The 20806-nt window shown below is 40.0% G+C and overlaps 1 protein-coding gene across 1 annotated transcript; it reads right to left on the reverse strand.

The window, feature by feature from the left end:
- Positions 1–15838: 15838 nt before the first annotated feature.
- ly6pge (lymphocyte antigen 6 family member pge) lies at positions 15839–20806 on the reverse strand. The gene is made up of 3 exons (XM_023281604.3): positions 20493–20806; positions 18334–18450; positions 15839–17556 (listed from the first exon to the last, which is right to left on the reverse strand). Exons 1-3 carry the CDS (start codon positions 20551–20553, stop codon positions 17363–17365), a joined length of 372 nt encoding a protein of 123 aa, XP_023137372.1. The 5' UTR covers positions 20554–20806; the 3' UTR covers positions 15839–17362.

The raw sequence follows: 20806 nt of genomic DNA on the forward strand, positions 1-20806 counted from the left end.
CTCAGCTTACACATCAGTGGTAAATTATTTGTTACATGTTTTATTTGTTGTTTGCTAACCCACACAGTAACAGGGTTGCTAATCCATGCTAATGTTAGCTTTTTCTCAGGAGTAGAAGCTAGATATTTATCTAGCTGTTACTGCTGACCAAGAGGAGAAACTGACTGATGGAAAAAAGTAAATAATAATTTGTCGTCTCCTGATAATATGCATAACAGGGTTGCATGAGGTAGAGTGAGGCATTCAATCAAGGCTGACAATATTATGAAAATATGAAAAATAGAAGAGAGGAAACAGCTTTGCCCTGCCCGTTCTTTTTTTGATAATGTCACTTCCAGCGTATCATGTAATTCACTGTTTTCTTTTTCTATCAACTCAAATTGTTATGGTAACAGGGTTGCGTGCATGTTGTGGAACACATGTTCCATGCATAATAATTATTTTAAAAAATATTATGTTGATTAAAAAAATGTTCCCACAATTACAAGAGACATCAATGAAAAAAATAATATCAAAAAAAGGGATTTAAATCTAATTTTCAACTGTTTTATTTGAGATTCAATTTAGTCATCAGGGGATGGACAAGCGGAAAAATGGCTTTTTAGGGGGAACTCCAGACTTATTTACAGATAAAATTGTTATGATTAGAGAAAAAATGTATCTGGCCCTTCCTACAAATGTCACAGATGTATCATGGAGTACAGATGCTTTAGAATTGGCTGTAAGACCAGATGGTTATTTAGAATTTTTCACTCCCATACATCTCATAATGATGCTGTGCAATTTCATAAGAATGTTGCTGTAAATATTGTATTTTTCTAGATTATATTCTTCTAGAAGGAGAAAATATTTATATCTATGCACTGTGTGCATTGTGTGCTGCTCTCCTTTTTATTCTCTTGTATTTGCTGCTGCTGTTACATTGTAAATTTCCCTACTGTGGGATCAATAAAGGTTTAACCTATCCTTCTATCTATCTATCTATCTATCTATCTATCTATCTATCTATCTATCTATCTATCTATCTATGTATCTATCTATCTATCTATCTATCTATCTATCTATCTATGTATCTATCTATCTATCTATCTATCTATCTATCTATCTATCTATCTATCTATCTATCTATCTATCTATCTATCTATGTATCTATCTATCTATCTATCTATCTATCTATCTATCTATCGATCGATCGATCTATCTATCTATCTATCTACCTATCTATCTATCTATCTATCTATCTATCTATCTATCTATCTATCTATCTATCTATCTATCTATCTATCTATCTATCTATCTATCTGAACTAATTTCAATAGTTTCTACATCCAAACCATCGACATGTCTTTTAGATCCTATCCCAACTAGACTGTTCAAGGAGGCTTTACCTTTAATTAATTCCTCAATGTTAGATCTGATTAATCTCTCTCTAGTAACAGGTTATGTACCACAGGCTTTTAAGGTTGCTGTAATCAAACCTTTACTTAAAAAGCCCACTCTAGATCCAGATGTTTTAGCCAACTATAGACCAATTTCCAACTTCCCATTTCTCTCTAAAATTCTGGAAAGAACAGTTGCAAATCAATTATGTGAACATTTACAAAGGAATAGCTTGTTTGAAGAGTGTCAGTCAGGCTTCAGAGTGCATCATAGCACAGAAACAGCTCCAGTGAAAGTTACTAATGACCTTCTCATAGCGTCAGATAATGGACTGGTCTCTATATTTATTCTGTTGGATCTTAGTGCAGCATTCGATACAATCAACCACAAACTTCTATTACAGTGACTAGAACATTGTATTGGCATTAAAGGGACAGCACTGGACTGGTTTAAATCCTACTTAGGTTCCAGTTTGTGCATGTCAACAATGACTCTTCTGAGCATACTAGGGTTAATCATGGAGTTCCTCAGGGTTCTGTCTTAGGACCAATACTGTTCACATTATACATGCTTCCCTTAGGCAATATTATTAGGAAGCACTGTATTAATTTCCATTGTTACGCTGACGACACTCAACTGTATTTATCTATGAAGCAAGGTGAAACTAATCAGCTAGCCAGACTGCAAGATTGTCTTAAGGACATAAAGACCTGGATGAGCTGTAATTTCCTACTACTAAATTCAGACAAGACTGAAGTCATTGTATTTGGCCCCAAACATCTTAGAAACTCGCTTTCAAAGCATATAGTTACTCTGGTTGGCTTTGCATTGGCCTCCAGTACTACTGTGAGGAACCTCGGTGTTATCTTTGACCAGGACATGTCCTTTAACTCACACATAAAACAAATCTGTAGGACTTCCTTTTTCCACCTGAGAAATATTGTGAAAATCAGGAACATCCTGTTTCAGAGTGATGCAGAAAAACTAGTCCATGCATTTGTTACTTCTAGGCTTGACTACTGTAATTCCTTATTATCAGGTTGTCCCAATAGCTCTCTGAAACATCTACAGCTGATCCAAAATGCTGCAGCCAGAGTACTGACAGGAGTTAGCAAGAGAGATCATATCTCTCCTATACTGGTTTCTCTTCATTGGCTTCCTGTTAAATCTAGAATAGAATTCAAAATCCTTCTTCTGACATATAAAGCTCTTAACAACCAATCTCCATCATATCTTAAAGACCTGATAGTACCATATCATCCTAGCAGAACTCTTCACTCTCAGACTGCAGGCTTACTTGTTGTTCCTAGAATCTCTAAAAGTAGAATGGGAGGCAGAGCCTTCAGTTATCAGGCGCCTCTCCTGTGGAACCAGCTCCCAGTTTGGGTTCGGGAGGCGGACACCCTCTCTATTTTTAAGACCAGGCTTAAAACCTTCCTTTTTGACAAAGCTTATAGTTAGGGCTGAGTGGGGGAACCTGAGGGGGTGAGCTGGTGTCTTCATTTGCACAACTGACTTCCCCTTTGTCCTGTAGTTCTGCCCCCAGTTCTGCTGCTATAGGCCTAGGCTGCTGGGGGACGTCTGTGGATGCACTGAGCCTTTCTCTATCTACCTTTATATTTAATATATATACCGATATTGCATTACACTCACTCTGTTTCTCCCTGTGTCCTTTCTCCGATTGTCCCTGGTCCCAGAGCTGGATGCTTCAGATCTGTGGTTGTTCTCCCACCAACTGGCCTAGTCTCCATCTGTGGGACGCTGCTGCTGACCTTCCTCCAGCCTATTTCCACCGATCTACTCTGCATTGCCCTTACTATACTTGATATGCTCATCGACATATTTTTGAATTGTACCACCAGCTATATATGAAGTATATTTAATGCCAGAGCCGTACACCATAGCAGTAAACTATAATCAGTTTCCATGTCAGTTGTACTTTGCTTGTATCATCTGTCTTATCATGCATGTATCAAATTGTGTGTTTTATGCTCCTTATCCCCCCCACTCCCCACACCCTTCTACCTCTCTACCTCTCTACCCCTCTACCTCTCTACTCCTACCTCTCTACCCCTCTACCTCTCTACTCCTACCTCTCTACCTCTCTACCTCTCTACCCCTCTACCTCTCTACCCCTCTACCTCTCCCTCTCTACCTCTCTACCTCTCTACCCCTCTACCTCTCTACTCCTACCTCTCTAACTCTCTACCTCTCTACCTCTCTACCTCTCTACCCCTCTACCTCTCTACTCCTACCTCTCTACCTCTCTACCTCTCTACCCCTCTACCTCTCGACCCCTCTACCTCTCTACTCCTACCTCTCTACCTCTCTACCTCTCTACCCCTCTACCTCTCTACCCCTCTACCTCTCTACTCCTACCTCTCTACCCCTCTACCTCTCTACTCCTACCTCTCTACCTCTCTACCTCTCTACCCCTCTACCTCTCTACCCCTCTACCTCTCTACTCCTACCTCTCTACCCCTCTACCTCTCTACTCCTACCTCTCTACCCCTCTACCTCTCTACTCCTACCTCTCTACCTCTCTACCTCTCTACCCCTCTACCTCTCTACTCCTACCTCTCTACCTCTCTACCTCTCTACCCCTCTACCTCTCCCTCTCTACCTCTCTACCTCTCTACCCCTCTACCTCTCTACCTCTCTACCCCTCTACCTCTCTACTCCTACCTCTCTACCCCTCTACCTCTCTACCCCTCTACCCCTCTATCTCTACCTCTCTACCTCTTCTGTCCCTCTCAACCCGCCCGGCCAGCAGGCAGATGGGTCCCCCCACATTAGAGCCGGGTTCTGCTCCAGGTTTTTTTCCCTGTTAAAAGGGTGTTTTCCTTGCCACTGTCACCTTTTGGCTTGCTCTGGGGGTCAGGCATATGGGTTCTGTAAAGCATCTTGAGACAATTTGACTGTAATTGGCACTATATAAATAAAATTGACTTGAACTTATTTGGTATTTTTGAAAATATTTTCAAACATTGTTCTCTCCTAGTTGTTTAGATATGGTCTCAGGACAAGTACATTTACAAAACAACTACATGTTTTAGTATTTTGCACATGGATTATTTGAACTTTGATGCCCCATACACTACGTGGCCGTTCCATGGTTCACAATCTCCTCCGTCCATACCTGTCTCTCATCTCTCCTTCCATAATCCACAAACTATAACATAGTACATTCACCGTTCTCCATCCATATGTTCCAAGGGAGCATCACCTCATCATCCAAAAAGAACTCACAGTTGCCACACAAGCTGTTGCTCAGCAGTCAAGTCTTCGCCTCCAGCATGCTTCCAGGGACAAAACTATTCAATTCTACTGAAACGAAAATAACTTTTCAACTATCTATTTTTACCACTCAATCAGCCAGACACTCCAATCCTCCTGCACTTGCAAGTTTCCTACCAAGCACCACATCTACGCAGAATGCAGCAGAGCTACACAAAGCTTTTTGAGCAGCCACTGGTGAGGGCCAGGTCATAACACCTTAATGCCCACCCCCACATCTCAGTTGTTCAGTTTTCTTAACTGAAAGCCTAATATGCTCTCCTCTATCCCAGCATCCCTTTTTCCCTTTTTACACCAGCCACTACTAACATGCGCCATCTCTCGCCCTTATTCGACCCCCATATAGAGATCATAATAAACTAAATTTGCATCCCCAGTGGCATGTTCTTTGATTTTGAATCCATTATTAACCTGCATTAATTGACGTTTTTGATCACTTGGGGAAAATTGTAAACACAACATTATTATCACATTATGAAGTTGATATGGCTGATGGTGTTAACAATCAGTATTTGCAGTGATCATGATAAATTGAAGCCTAATTCACATCTGCAGGTTCTGTTTTGGTTTCAAACGGACCCCTGAGGGAAATATCTGGTTCTGTAGCTCCACTGTTGTAAATTCGCCAGTTAGTTATTTGTCCGTTTGCCGTTTTGTGTTAAGCGTGTAGTTTATTAGAACTTTTCAGCAGACAGTGAACCAAAACATTACAGCTGTAGCTTAGTGAAACTGCAGAGTGTATGTTTGTATGACCCATTGTTAATATAAAAGTATTGACTGAGCAGCTTTAAAGCTGTACTCAAACCTGAAAATTACTGTAGCTATTGTAGTCTCTACAAAAATGGATGTGTTTTTGTCACCTGATCAATTATTTAGTCACAGCATGTCTCTCAAACTGTGTACCTAGCATTTTTTAGTAACTGTATTTTGGCTCCTTCACTGCAACCTCCAGTTTGAGCACACAGCAACACTACATCAGTGTCAGATGGAGAAAGAAATAACTCCAACTGGTGGGAGAGACTAATTTTCTTGGTGAGTAACTTAAAGGTTAAACTTTAAAGGTTAAGCCAACATTAAATCCCATATGGCAGAAATGGTTGTTGCACTGCTTTCTGTTGGTATAAACTTTTAAATGTGTTCCTGTCCTGACCTGTTTTGTCAGTTAGAACCGAGGAGAAAAAAACTGCTGTAACATCACTAATTTAAGTGTGGCTAGATGCACGACACTTTTCAAAACCTCAGACAGCAGTTGTTTTTTTTTATAATGCATGATACATGATGATAAAACCAAGTGTCTTCTCTTCTTCAAATGCTGTTAATGATTTTTAGTCTTTAATGATTCATAGGAGTTTTACCAACCAGTAATCTTGCTTTTTTGGAAGTTGTACAACAGCATCACAATAGTGTTAAGCAGGGACCGAGATTTAATATGGCAGATAAAGGAATTAAGCAGCAACTTCACAGTCACACACGGCTTTTCCAACCTTTGCAGGATTGTTGCCTAAGAAAAGAATGTAATATTAACATTCTGTATACAAAAGTGTTGCTCATAGTGCAAAACCATTTGAAGATTAAGCCCTAACTTTGCAGATCTACACTGCCTTAGCTTCGTTTGACTCAATTTTGGCATCCTGTCAAAGGCTAAGGCTATGGTTTAGCTGCAGTGTTCTCACCAATCACCACATTTTTGAAAAGATAATTAATCTCAGACAGGTTGGCAGTATCCAATGCCAGTCAGCCCAGAGAGAATTAGTGCATAGTGCAATGCAGCCAGTGTATTTTATTCTTTTGGCCTTGCATGTTTTCTATGCATACACAAATGAAGAAAATTTTTAAGTAAACTAAGCGTTTATCAACAATGTTAACCGCGTTGATTGGGACCAGACCATTTGAACGTCGGCTATGATTCACTGTATGCTACTTTCCCCATATAAAGCACATTAAAACACCATGAACGTCACAGAAACAATATGAACCTGATAAGTGTTGGAAGTAATCAGCTGCTGAGCTATTAACCATGTGTGCAGTGCCTGTATTGGATAGTTTGTGCTGAGCTCAGTGTAAATATTTGGAAGAGCAACACATTGAATGTGCAAGTGAATGAAAGAGAATCATGTTTTATAGGTTTTATGTACTGAAGTTATTTTATTGGTGATACAAATGTGTTGCTCCTGGAAAAAAGTACATGAATTCATAACCAATCAATGATTAGGAACTTTTGAATTGGACATAATAAAGTGATTTCAATCAGCAAAATCATTTATGATGTTCACTAAATTCAGTTTTATTTGTATAGCATCAATTCAGACCATAAGTCCTATGATGTCATGTCACATACACTCTTCCTGTTCATATTACTTAATTAAAGGCATAATTACAAAACAAAATTGTAATTTACTGATTTAGATTAACTTTTTTTCCTTGAAGGGTTGGGTTGACACAGATTAAGTTGGTAATTACATAAACTTAGTATTGTGTGTAATTTGAACTCAAATATCTGCATTAGTTGATTTAAAACTAAACTGGAACTAAATTCAAGTTGCAGCGTCTTAATGAAATTTGCTTGGTAACTTAATTTTTCTTCACCTTGAGGTCAGTAGTTCTCCTCTTTAGTACAAGTAAGTCTCCTCCCCAAACCTAACATGCCTGGACAATTTCAGACAGGAATATTTAGGAATATTTTCAGCTGTAAAATGACCAAAATTGGACTCATATTTAGTAGTGAAATTTGTCTGTTCGCCCTTTCAGTTTAGCATACAAGTGGATAAGAATGCTTCATTTGACAAATCTGCTCAGCTGGAGAGGGCTTTTTATGTTTATCATTTTTGAGGCTGTTTAAATTTGTGTTGTTTTAGTTTTCAAGTTGTAAATATTGTGTGTTGAAAAACACAAACTGCAGCTTAAACATTTTTTACATCTAATTATTTTTCTTAAAAGCTGCTACCTGAATTAAAAAAAAACATTTAAATAAACAACTATTGAAGAAAATCTAATTGGAGCAACTTAATTTTTAAAATGTTTGTCAGCTTAAAAAATTGCATTCATGATTGTAGTATTTAACCCTCATCAGTACACCTGTGGTCCATACAGACCTCGGGGGTATATAAGTTGTCATTTTTTTTATTTACAAGTTGGATTTTTCAGTCCCTTTAGGTACCCACATAGTTGCCATCACATACACCAAAGCTTATTTGATTCCAACCAGGTTTGTGTGTATATATAAAAAAATCATTTGGGGTACATGGGGACCCCAGCTGGACTGTGCATCTTTTATTTCTGTAGGTTTGTGTTATGTTGCTCTTGTGACGACTGCTTCAGTTGCATTGTGTTTCATTTCAATTCAGGAGTTCATACACTAATATTATAAGCAATACACTACAGTAATCATCAATAGTACTTTCATTGTTTCTTTCATATTAGTATCTATAGACGACACACGTTTTAGGAAAATATACATTGAGAGGATATGGACAGGTACAGAAATGTGAAACAGATGAACCCCAAGTGTACAGATGAAATAGGTTTTGCCACGTGTACTGATGAGGGTTAAATAACACACAGGTATTCTGTTTAAATGATGAGGGGAAAACTAATTAAATAACTTATTTATTAGTAATCAACTGAAATACTTGTGTTAATGCTACCAGTCATTCAGTAAGTGGAAATTAAAATTACCTTTGACTGCAGAGGAAAAGCTAAGTCTCCTAACTGAACATAGTTTGTCGGTTAAACCTAATTTCATCAGATGTTGTCTAAACTCAAAAAGATTGACGCAAACTGTTCTGTTATTTATTATAAGAACAAATAAACAAATACACATTGTTTTTTCGAGTGGAGTGAGGTCAAGATCTTGCAACATTATATGATCAGGAGAAATTCAACAAATTTAAATGATTCCTCTTGAGAAAGTGCATTGTGGCAAAAGTGTGAAGAACAAACTGTCTTTAACCTCCAGCAGGACCAAGCTCAGGGAGGGCGGTCATCTGCCTCGACTGGTTGGGTTGGGACAGTTTTCACCTGTAGATCAAAATACAGCTAAAATACTCACACAACATTTGAGCTACACTCATCAAAACATGAACTCAGTCAACGATGATGCTGTGCTTTCCCAGCACCACCAAAGTTTTATATCTGCTCAGCTCCTGGTGGCCAAAATGTGAACCTGCATCAAACCTTAAAATATATGCCAAATAGTCCCTCGTTCAACATTGCTCCATCCTGCCACACCCCTCCCAACTACTTACCCCAACTACCCTCCTCACCCCCCGCCGAGAACAGCTTAGGTCATTACAGTCTGCTGTCAAAACCTGTGACCGCTCCGCGTCGGAGCCACCAGGATTAAGGGCTGTGAAAGCAAGAACAAGGAGGGAAGGAGGTGAAAGCTGACAGAGGGAGCAAGGCCTTAAATATTTTCTCTTTGGACCCTTCTTTTTTTCCTGACCGCGTGCTGATTCTTGCAGCTACTTTGTGGGGGACTGCACTAATGTGAAGCGATATGGAGTCACATGGAAAACATGGAGAAGGAGGCAGTGAGCAGCAAATACTTCCTGACTACTGAATCAAAGCTTCTTACTTCATCCTATTCTCACTATAAAGCCGAGGAAATGCCTCCTTAAGAAATTTTAATTCTCAGATTTGACTCTTAGTAAAATCATTCTTATTTGCTGATGTGGAGCCTTTTAAAGAAACCTTGGGTGTGATTATATAAGAAACATATTGAGCTGTTCGTAGCAGCCTGAGATGCTGACAAACCATTTCAAGTTATTCTTCTTACTTGCCTGGCATACTAAATGAACGGAGCCTTAGTAGCAGAAGTATTTACTAGTTTGTTTTTGACTTGCTACTTATCTAAGAGTATGAGATTTGTCGAGGTAGTGTACACGTCACAAAAATGGTAGCGATGAAGAAACTTCAGCAAATTTTCAACTGAGATTCAGAGGAATACGAAGCAGTAGGTTAAGGAGGTGTGTGTGCATGCATACTGGCATGTGTGTATGTGTGCTTGTGTTTTATCTCTCATCCAGGAATTGTCAAAACTGACAACAACAGCAAATTGCATTCTGAGTCAGACTCTTAGGGGTTGAAGGGTTGAGGCAGCATTCCAGCTTCAGACCCATGTGTCTTTCTCTCCTGCTGTACTATATATGTGATGTTATCTGAAGACAGAGATCAAGCCATGCAAGTGTCAGCAGGCACTGGAAGAATATTTGACTTTATCTCAACCGTTTACTTCTGTGTTGACACCATCAGGAATTCAATTTCAGCCCAACAAAAGATCATCCTTCCTTGTCTTGCTGCAAGTACAGTATATATAACTGGATGCATTGCTTCCACGTTTCCGTTTTAAACCAGCTCCAGCAAATTGGACAGCATTAAGCCAGACCATGACTCCATTACCCTCCAACATTAATTTGAAATGAGTGTGAAATCATTTGTCTGTTTGGACCTGCTGTCCTGTGGAGTGGGCCTGTTTGGTGTTTCATTTACCGTCACCTCAGTGCCCAGAACTCTGTTAATCCTCTGTTTGTGTTCAAACACCTTAGCTGGTTGCTCTGCGTCAGTCCGTCTCCATGCTGGCTGCTGTGAGCAGTCTGTCTAGTTGGCTGCCAGTGGAGCTGATCTGGCAGACAGCCTGCTGTTGGGGACGATGCTTGATTTCAGAGATGTGTGACCGTGGATAGTGGATCAGTATTGTCTGTCTGTCTTGCTGCCTGCTTTTCTATCTGCCTCTCTGAATATGTTTGTCTGTTTGAGGCACATCTTCGTTTCTGTCCCCCGTTCTGTCTGCCTGCCTGTTGGTCTTTTAAATTTCAAGGACATCTTAAACATTTTCATCAAAAACCTCATTCACTGGGCAAACTTTTCTTAATTTAATTCATTCATGACTGAAAATGTACTTAATCAATACAAATCTCCATCTCCTGAAAGGCATTGAAGACTGTTTTGACTGAAGATAATAGGAAATCTAAGTCTTTCATATGGGAAAGATTACACAGATCCTGAAATCTTCAGCACAGCTTTCTCCTTTACATAAATATGCTGCTCTGCTTTCAACCTGTCGCCCCCTGTAGGCCGTAAATGAGAACCGAGCCTGTCCCACGGGCCCTTCAGGGTCATCAGCAGGCCCCATGTTCTGGCTTTGGTCCTTCCCCTCACCCCTCTCCTGAATGGTACCCCTGATTATCTCATAGTTTTTCTGGATATTCCCTCATCTCCCCTTTAAAAGGACTGCATTACTTCCAGCTCCCCAAACTTGTCAAAACCAATTTGCTTTCCTATTATTCCCTCAACTGATTTCACCATGACCCCTCCTCACAGCCCTCCCTCCGCAAATCCTCGACCCGCTGCTTCCCTCAATCGAAACTCCCAACACGACCTGTGCAACCCCTAAACTCCCACCACCCCCGTCCTGTAGACTCCTGTGATTTTTTTTTTTTTTGAAACCGCCCTCTTCTCTACCACTCTTAACTGTCTAAATGCCGCAGCCAGTTTTCTTTCATCTCCCGGTGAGCCTTTTAGAGGAAACACAGCAAACAGCAGTGAATTAGCCCATCGTGTGCACGCTAACAGGCATTTGTACGGACAAAAACAGACAGTGAGTCAGTGACTACTTAATAAAACCTGTCTAATAGAGATCAGCGAACCTGAAAAACTTTCCTGTTGCCAGCGTAGGCAGCACTTCCTCCATCATATCCTGCACAGCCCCACAACCCCCTCCCTGCACCCACCTCACCCATCCCTCTCCCGTCAATTAGCGCCTCAATAGTGACAACACAGAGGATCTTCATTAGTGGAGAATGCTCAATTATATCAGTTGATATTCCTTTCCAAAACTAATTATCCCAGTTGCATGGTACGGCTGACTGAGCCTGCCCTCACCCCGGGGCGCGGTGGTTACCGATGTGATTTGGTTTTGGTTCCAAGGTTTGCTTTCCTCTCTTCTCTTTTGTTACCCTTTTCCCTCTACACTCATTCAACACAGTTCCAATCCCTCTCCACATTTCTCCATAATATAATTGACCCTGTTTGTTTTATTTTAATTGTTCATGATGACTTGTCAAACTTGGATTATCCATTTTCCCACTAAAAAGGAACAACCTGTGCATATAGGTGCACGTCTTCTTCCTCCAGTAGGACACTTAGAATTAACCGACGTGTGATAATTCTACAAAAAAAAAAAAAAAGCTCATCACAGGAAGGCTCTCTCTATATAATCCTGCTCCTTTGTTCATCCCGTGGGGGATAAACAAAAATAGACAGCCTCTACTAGAGCTATAGCTGAAACAGAAATGGTGCAAACACTGTCTTCTCATGAGAGGAGCCTGGGAAGGAGGTGAAAACTGCAGAGAACATATGGTGGAGGTGCTGTATATTGGCTCAAAGCATGTTTACTTGGAATTAATCCATTAATACCAAGCTAGACATGTGAAATGTGTTGTTTATGAGAAGAACTGGTCATGCTGCTCACAAAATCTTCAGGAAAGAACTATTTTGTGTTCTTTCATTTAATTACAAAAGATTCAAACAATTATCCCATACATCTTACTACTAGGTTAAACATAATAGAAGTCAGTGGTACAGAATGGGAAATGAGTCAATTGCTGCACAAATTTTAAAAACAAAAAAATAAGATACAAGGGATTTATTTTAATAGAGAGGCTTACTTTTCTTTCATCTTTAACACATTGCTTCCACACTAATCACTTTGTTTCATATTTAAAAAAGAACAAACTTTAATAGGCATCATCTTATCAAAAGTGTGCTGTACACTTTTTGGAGTCTTTGCTCTGTTTTCTGTCAGCTTCAGATTCTCCCAGTGGGCTCCTCGCTGCCGTCAATCCAGGGACCAGCCTCACGGAAGGTGGGCCATTTAGTCAGATTTCAAAGTAGCTCAGGCAGGAGAACACACTCATTATACATAATTCTTCTTTTCCTCTTTCACTCGGCTCCCTCTATAGTCGCCGCACTCTCCCCCTCTCACTCTCTGTATCTTCCCTGTTTCAAAGACCGAAACCTCTTATGGTCCTCTGTCCGGAGTCCGGAGGTAGATCACTTTAATTCTGCTTCACAGATCTTTTTCAAAAAGACCTGAGACCCGGAGACCTCAGAACCGGTGACCGTTGGGTGAACCCGGGCCGACCAGCCAGGACCCGGACACTTGTAAACACAGCCATCGTCTCACACGCTCTCATTCCCCCCGAATGCTTTTGTTCCCTCCCCATGATGGCGCAAGCATTTGATGTTGAGCAGTGTGTGTTCTTTTAGCTCGGATGTGTTTGTTTTATCAACCATCATGTCCTCCAAGACAGCGATATTGGCTGTCACTTGACTGAGAGCAGCCGATCGATGATCTGAGGTAGATTGCTGGTGCGGACACACAACTCATTAAGTCTGGGTTGTTTTTCACGTTATCTTGAGCAACTGCATCCAAAACTCAGTGCTGCCAACACAGTCAGACTTGTCCTGGGTTAACTGAGCACTGTCCTAGATGAACAGGTTTGCTTACATGGACACGACCTGGATTCCACCGATGGTTCACAAGTTCATTTCATTGTTTGGGAGGAGCTTCAAACCAGACCATCTGCCTGATGTCATCAGCCCCATTTATGTCGAAGCTATCTGAGCACAAGAAAAAAAGTGATCATTACTGGAGAACACAATTGCTTTCCTAAAATATATATATATATATTTTTACCATTCAAACATTTGTATTGACTAATCTAATCAGTTCTGCTGCAGCCTGCTGCCGTTACAAACAGGTCATGCAATCAATGTATCAGGCAAATAAATATTGTAAGAAAAAAAGCAAAGAAGGCCGTAACAGACAATCTCACAGCAAAAATGTGGAAGCGTGACTGTTTGTGACAGCAGATGAGTTCTCAGAAAGCCGTCAGTCTTTCCAGGGCATGGCCAAATCAAAACATACCAATTGATAAATCCTCTCTGATAACAGCCAGACACACACAAACCCCCATATACACACACAAAAAAATAATCATGGATATGTCAGTGTGTGGGACATTGAGTGGCATTCTCAAGGAGTGAAACCTGTCTGGTTTACTTTAGAAACCACTGTAGACACGACTTTTCTACAGCCGTGTTACTTTCGTACAGCCTCCCTTAAAGGGCAGCCGGCTCATCCTTTTGATGGCTGACGGTGGGATTTGCAGTGATAATGTCTTCAGGTGCCAGAGGATTGGGATTAAACATACTCCAATTTAAACAGCAAAGTTGCCATGGCAATGACCTTCAGTTTTAGCTCAGACAGTGGTACATGTGGGGAATAGTGACTGGTGCTGTTGTCCAGAGACGCTCCAACTCAGCCGGGGCTTTGGCCACGATTGCACTTTCAATATCTCCATCAAATTAGAAACTCTGTCCTACAGTATGTCGGCCGGTGACAAGAGCAGGTGACATTTAGGTGACAGTCATGCAGCAGAGAAACTGCACAAACACTTCTAGTTGCCTGGAACACAGTTGAACATTCTGAATTGAACTATGGGCCCTTAAAGACAAACTTTAGACACCCCCCATGTGCACCTTGACCCACTACCAGGCTTTCAAGTTTAGGCAAACTTTCACCACCCATCCTAATTAAAGTTAAAGTAAATGAAGCCTTTCAAATAAAGCTGATGAGGGCTGACGTGGGGCCACTCTTTTGGCCGTCTGTGGACGTGACTACCCAGAACATGCTCCAGCTGAACAATCCTGGAGACTCACGGTTTGGGGTCAGTGTCTATCCGCCTCCAGGGCAATCCGTTCACACTCTCACACCTGCCTGTCAAAGGAGAGAGCAGCAAGACATCACGAGAAAGAACAGAACCGAAAGAGAGTCTTTCAAAGCAGAAAGCAAAAGGAAAAAGGGGGAAATTTTCCCATTTTTAAATAAAGCACAAACCCCAGCAGACAGCAATGAAGCAGTACAATCATTATCACTATTGACTCAAGCCAATCTCAGCAGCTCCCATGAGGTGTGGTTGGTCAATATGAACTGCAACAGTCGTGTAAATTTGATGGAATCTGCCGAAGTCACAAGTGTGGTTGGACTGCCCCACAGTGGACACAGGGAGAACTACAAGAGTAGACATAATCTAGGAAAGAGGTTACTGTAGATGCAGGGAGCATTATATATATATATATGTTACATTGCTAATCCACACTCTCTGTTCACAATTAGAAGATAAACTGATCCCCGTGTTATGCTTTACATTGAAAACATTCCTTATGCTATTTAAAATGATTAATGAATAGTTGTCTCATATTCCAGTTTAATACATTTCTGGTTTTGGCATACTAAGTTCCCTGTTTTTATCTGTTTTTAAATGATGCATTTCATATGCAGTGAATATCATTGATTCTAGCAGATGTCAGTCTTATATCTCCTACATGTATAACCATAATATATTAACATGAATCAGTCAGATAGCAACAGTTGCTACCAAATGCTATATAATGGGGCTTGTAAATATTAGGATTGTGTCAAGACACAGCTCATGTAAATTATATATTAGTTGTTCACATTTGTTATGGGTGTATAAGCATATTCACATACAGTAAATAGTTTCAGACTAGCCCTGTGTTGCATTAGGTTTACTTGATCTTGCCCAATCACATACAGTAGTAATTTTCTTGTGTACTTTTTTTCATTTTATTGCCATGTAAAACAACCCCATTCCAAATAAAGTATGTGTCATTATTTAACTCCATCAGTATTTTTTGCTCCTTAACACTGGATGCACCTCAGGTTTCCAGGACAGAGAAAAAGCATAGCCTCCTCATACAATTCTGCTGGTATCCTGTTGAAACTATACTCTAATGTCAACGTACACTCCTGTTTTTTCACTTGTCTTCTTGGTATAGTTGGCCATATTAAAGTTGCATTATTTTCAAGCATTTCTGATATAAAGCATATACAAATAAAGGAAAGGAATTAAGCAAACCAAAGTAGAGATACTAATAATATAAACACTGCATGGAAACAATATAGTATGACCTTGAAGCTTAAAAAGAGGAAAAATACCCTTTTGAAAGATTGAAATTTAAGTTTTAATAATTAGTTAATATGGTGTGTGTTTTTAATTAACACATAAGTACTGTTAATTTTTGCTCAAGTGCAACTTTCACCGGTAACTAAAAATGACAAAAGAAAGCAAAAAGCACGTTCTTCAAACCGGCAACAGGATTTATTTTTCTTAGAAATGAATTCCGCCAATGAAATGAGGTTAATCCACTTGATCTGGGTGCTGTTTGTAATGTTTAAAGAAGTTCAGACAATCTCTCACCCTTGACAATCTTCATAATGCTGTGATTTTTAAGAGTGAAAGAATCACATTCACACAGGGACAGTCACCAAAGGACTTTTATATTGGTTGCATTTATGTAGGATTATGATGAGTTAATCTATACATTCAGTAAGAGTTTTACTGTGCTATTCAGCAGTAGAATATATGTCCATGCAATATATTATATACAGTTCAGAAAATATGGCAGTGTTAGTTGTTTTTTTTTTATCATGAAGTTATGTTTTAATTAAAAAAAAATACCCATAATGAGAAATGTACACAAACCCAGTATGTGAATGTACACACTCTAAGACTTGAATGTGCAGCTAAGGTTAGGGAAAGACATTCTCAAACTTATAGTACAGTATAATGTAACTTCTCGCTCATTTAAATTATTGATAGAACTAAAATTGCATAAAGACACCAACAGCTGCGGGTTACGTATTTAATGTACATCCCAACATGAATTCCAAACAAAATACTGCAAAAAGAATTACACAATAAACAGTGTGCAGTCACCCTCTGGGCATGTCTTGTGGTCTTTATGCACAGACATACATTTTTTAATATAGTTGCCTCTAGTTTTATGAGTCATCCATCAGTGAAGTGTACTCGGAGTCTCTTTATAAACTTGGTAATTCTTTAAGTGACTTCAAACGCAGTGGATTAACCTCATCAGAGCACCACACCTGGCCACGGGCATGTAAAAGGATTATGTGGATTTACAGTGCATGAGAAGCAAGCATTTTTTTCTCTGCCTTCCAAAATATCTCATAGAAGTCAGCTGTGTGGCAGACAGGTAGAGGGCTAATGATCTAACAACACTCCATCTGAGTGTGGTCTCATTGATAAACATAACCACAATGACATCTTCTGCAACACAAGCTATGCTGAAATATTTGTGCGTATCGATATGTATGACAGGAAAGATGCAGTGAAATATATCTTGATAGGTGATCGGTAAAAATACAGTCTAGTTTTTTTTTTCGTGTAGTTTCACAAATTGTGTGATGAGCATCAAACCAGGATGCGGAAGCTCTTCCTCTTATAAAATAATAAATGGTCTCCACCTGTTATTCCAGCGTTTCCCTCAGGATCTTCTACTTATTGGCTTAGTGAAATCCATTGAAAGACGCATCTACTTGAGTACTTCTTAATGGATTCAGCCCAACGTGGTTCATATAATCCACACAGTCACACCTTAAACCTCAAGCTCTGCCATGTACAGAATCTCCATGATGTCTACGTTTGTGTGTGGATGCATAAAGTAAATCAGAGTTAAGTGGAGTGGTAGTGAGCAGGATGGCATGAAGTGTGAAATGAGGCAGGTGTTATTTGGCAGAGTAGTTGGCATCTATGTTACAGGTGGATACTTGTTGGCATGATTCAGCTGAGCTGTACGTCTACTTGAATAAGCAGTGAAACAACAACGGAAGGAGCAGTAGCAAGTAGTTGAGTCCAGGCAGGCGGGAGGCAAAGCCTGAGACGTTGCAGTCGTCACTGTAGCAGCAGTGAACTCTGACACCTGGAGCTCTGTAGCCCTGGCTGTTGGCCTGACTGCAGAAAGACCTGTAGGAGCACGACTTCATCACGCCACCTAACAAACGGACAGAAGTAGAAGCCAGTTACACCGATTTAGCAGCTGTCCTACATGGACCAAACAATGTAAGATATTTGTTGCAATAATGAACTATCCTGGCTGATTAAGTCTTTAAATTTAATTATATTTGTAATTTCATTGGTTTATCTTTCATTATCTTAACTACTCTGCCCTGTCTTATTCAGTTTTGTGGTTTTGGTGTGCAATAGTCTCTAAATCTATTTTTACAATTCTATGTTGTGTCATTTGCTTGTAAAGCACTGGAATTGCATTTTATTTGCTTGGAAAGTTTGATTGATTTATTTTTGTGCATGTATATGTTTTCTCTGTCATAGCTCATTGCAACTGAAAACCAATGGCCTAAAAAGCTGCTACTGCAGGTTTTTACCACAGTCATATAAATAAATTCCCCCTCGAGATCTTACTTGTCATAGGTTTCTACCTTTCCTAAATTTAGTCCAAATTGTAAGTGAAATCAGTTAAATAGAAATATCATTACTACAGCTCAGTACAAAATAAAATCTTGGCTACGATTTAGCAAATCTGTCTTGGTGCCATGAACACATGGCGTCCTAATTAAGGATGGCCACTGAGCAGAAGTAGAAAAGCTCTTCATTTACTTAAAAGCCTCAGACCCCCTGCTGACTGAGATGTGGCTCCAGACGGCAGTCTCTTCCCTATTAAACACAGTTTTATGTATTGTTGCTCAAAAGTAAGAGGTAGAAAGTAAACTAGTATGAAGAAATGCTGCTACACTGTCACTGTTGGACTCACTGTCATGGCCCACCACTACAGCGCAGGCGTCAGAGAAGCTGGGGCAAGCTTTGGAGCCTTGCCGGTTGCAGTCGGCATTATTGGAGCCCATGCAGGTGTAACATCGCAAAGCCTCACCTGTATGAAACAGGAAAGAAAAAAAGGCTTTACATTCAAAATAAGTCAAAGCATAGCATGTTGTTCTAAATAGTTTATTGATCTAGGAAACACAGTTTTATCTTAGCAGTGTGTTGTTCACAGATATGTAGCATCAATGACGGAAGAAGATGAAATTGTGATCACGTACAATACTAAAGATGAGAAATTGTGCTCAAAAGAGTATCAGTGAAGCCGAACAGAGACAAACAAAACTAGGCTGCTACAGGAGCACATTTAGAGGAAAATATAATAGTGCTCTATTTAAATAGTAAGGCTCTGTCATTCTTGGATTGGCCAGATGTTACTGCTTGAGTTGATGAGACGTGTTTACAGTGGTAATCTAGGATTTTCCATCAAATAACAGCGATGGAAAAAAAATGCACGTGTCAGCTGTATTCTAGATGTATTCTCCTCTCAAGGCACAACTAGTTTACTTATGGCTCAAGTATGCTGCCGTGTTTGTCCTTTAAAATCCCATATTTAGACACTGGTGCAAGTGATTCTTATCAGCCATCTGTTCTCACATAGTGAAGTCTGCACTGTGGCATACTGAAGCTACGTCAGCCTCTTTTTATGATAAATTCAGCACCATTGTTAGTTAAGCTCAAGCAAGATCTACAAGGGTCCAAGTCCTTTTCTCGACGCTTCAGTCATGGAGCAGATGCGTGAGTGAGCAAAGATCTTAACTCCTAATATTTTCATCCTTTATTTAAACAGGATCTATGGGGTTGATGAACATGTACATGCAGGCCTTGTAAATTTCCAATGTGGGAGTTTGTTCTGCAGGCACAGTGAAGTGAACAGAGAGTGCTAATTAATCACTTTGTTCCCTCAAATCTTCTCAAACCAACTAAAGAGGTAAACCAGTGCTCTGATATTTTCAAAATGCATCTTTGTAAACTTCAGCTAATGCCTCAGGAGCCCACTTCAGCACATAAAACACATTTAAAATGTATTTCTAAAGCTCTCCCGAGGAAGGGGAACAGCTATTTGAGATCTAACTGACCTTTGCAATATTACTTTAACGCTTCCTTTTGAAACCCTCCATCCATCTCCTAAATTCTAGACTGTAATGCTGCCTCCTAAGAGGATCAGAGCAAAAGCCTCAAATATTCTTCGCAGCAGCACATCTCTTGCATTGGCCATCAAAATAACCTCCGTCAACCCCAAATGTGTCTGTCATCATTCAGTTGTGATGGCAGGAGGACAGAAGGAAAAAAAACCTAAAAATGCTTTTTCCATGCAGATATAGACCAAAATTTCAAAACAAACAAGCAAATCAACACAGTGAGACAGAGCACTAAATTACTAATATGTCAGATTTTGAGCTGTTTAACTGATAAAATTACAACTTTGAGAGCAAAACTTTTAAAACACAAACAGAAAATACTTTGAAATCATGTAACTAGCAAATTTTCTTTCCTGCTTATGCACTCTTCTGTGTGTTGACATGTCATATAAATGCCCCCTACTGTTCGTTGTTGACCCCAATCTATCCCTACAGCCGCTGCACACACATGCTAGGAGTATTAGCCTCCAGGCCTATTAAGAGATTAGCTGTTGGGATTGCATGGTAGTTACTGTGGAGGATGATGGACTGAAATTAAACAAAACTCAGAGCATCCTCACAGAAATATATGCAGTAGTTTGCAAGTGTGGCCTAAATAAAATGCCATTATAAGGTCTCAGTCTGTTATAAAACATGTCAGCCAATATCTGAGGAAATAACTGCAAGCATGGCCATCATTTACTCTCCTGGTGTCAGAAAGTAGAGCAATTTCTAACAGATATTCACTCAACAGGTTCCTGCCTCTCAGACAGAGACAAAAAATACAGAAAAAAAACAATAACTGTGAAGGACTCTTTCAAAATTCAAGTGTGTCGGGTGAGAGGAGTATCTGAAGGAGGACTCAAGTTGAACTGACAGGTGGACGGAGGGCTGAGCAGGGATCTAATGGGGGAAAAGGATGAAAGGAGGATGGACAAAAAAGTGGTGTAGAGAAAGAAAACCAAGTTCTTACTGTTGGTTGACAGCAGGACCAGGGAAAGCAGGAGCAGCAGACAGTACTGGACAGCTCTCATGGTGCTGATGGTCCTCGCTCTTCCTGATCAAACACTGAAAAGCAGGTTGTTTGCTCCTAAAGCCCCCTGAGCTTAATCTGGGCTATCAGATGAGCTAATAACCTATCCTGCATCAACCAGAAGATTAGCGGCCCTTACACCAGGGCCCAAGGCTCTGCGCTGAGTGTCAGTAGTTATACTAGTCCGACTAGGATCCAACCTAAACCTATAACCTTACCTCTTTGCTTTGGCCACACCCATCCTGAGGCTGGCT

This window comes from Amphiprion ocellaris, chromosome 16 (assembly GCF_022539595.1).
Source record: "Amphiprion ocellaris isolate individual 3 ecotype Okinawa chromosome 16, ASM2253959v1, whole genome shotgun sequence".
In the NCBI taxonomy this organism is placed as follows: domain Eukaryota; kingdom Metazoa; phylum Chordata; class Actinopteri; family Pomacentridae; genus Amphiprion; species Amphiprion ocellaris.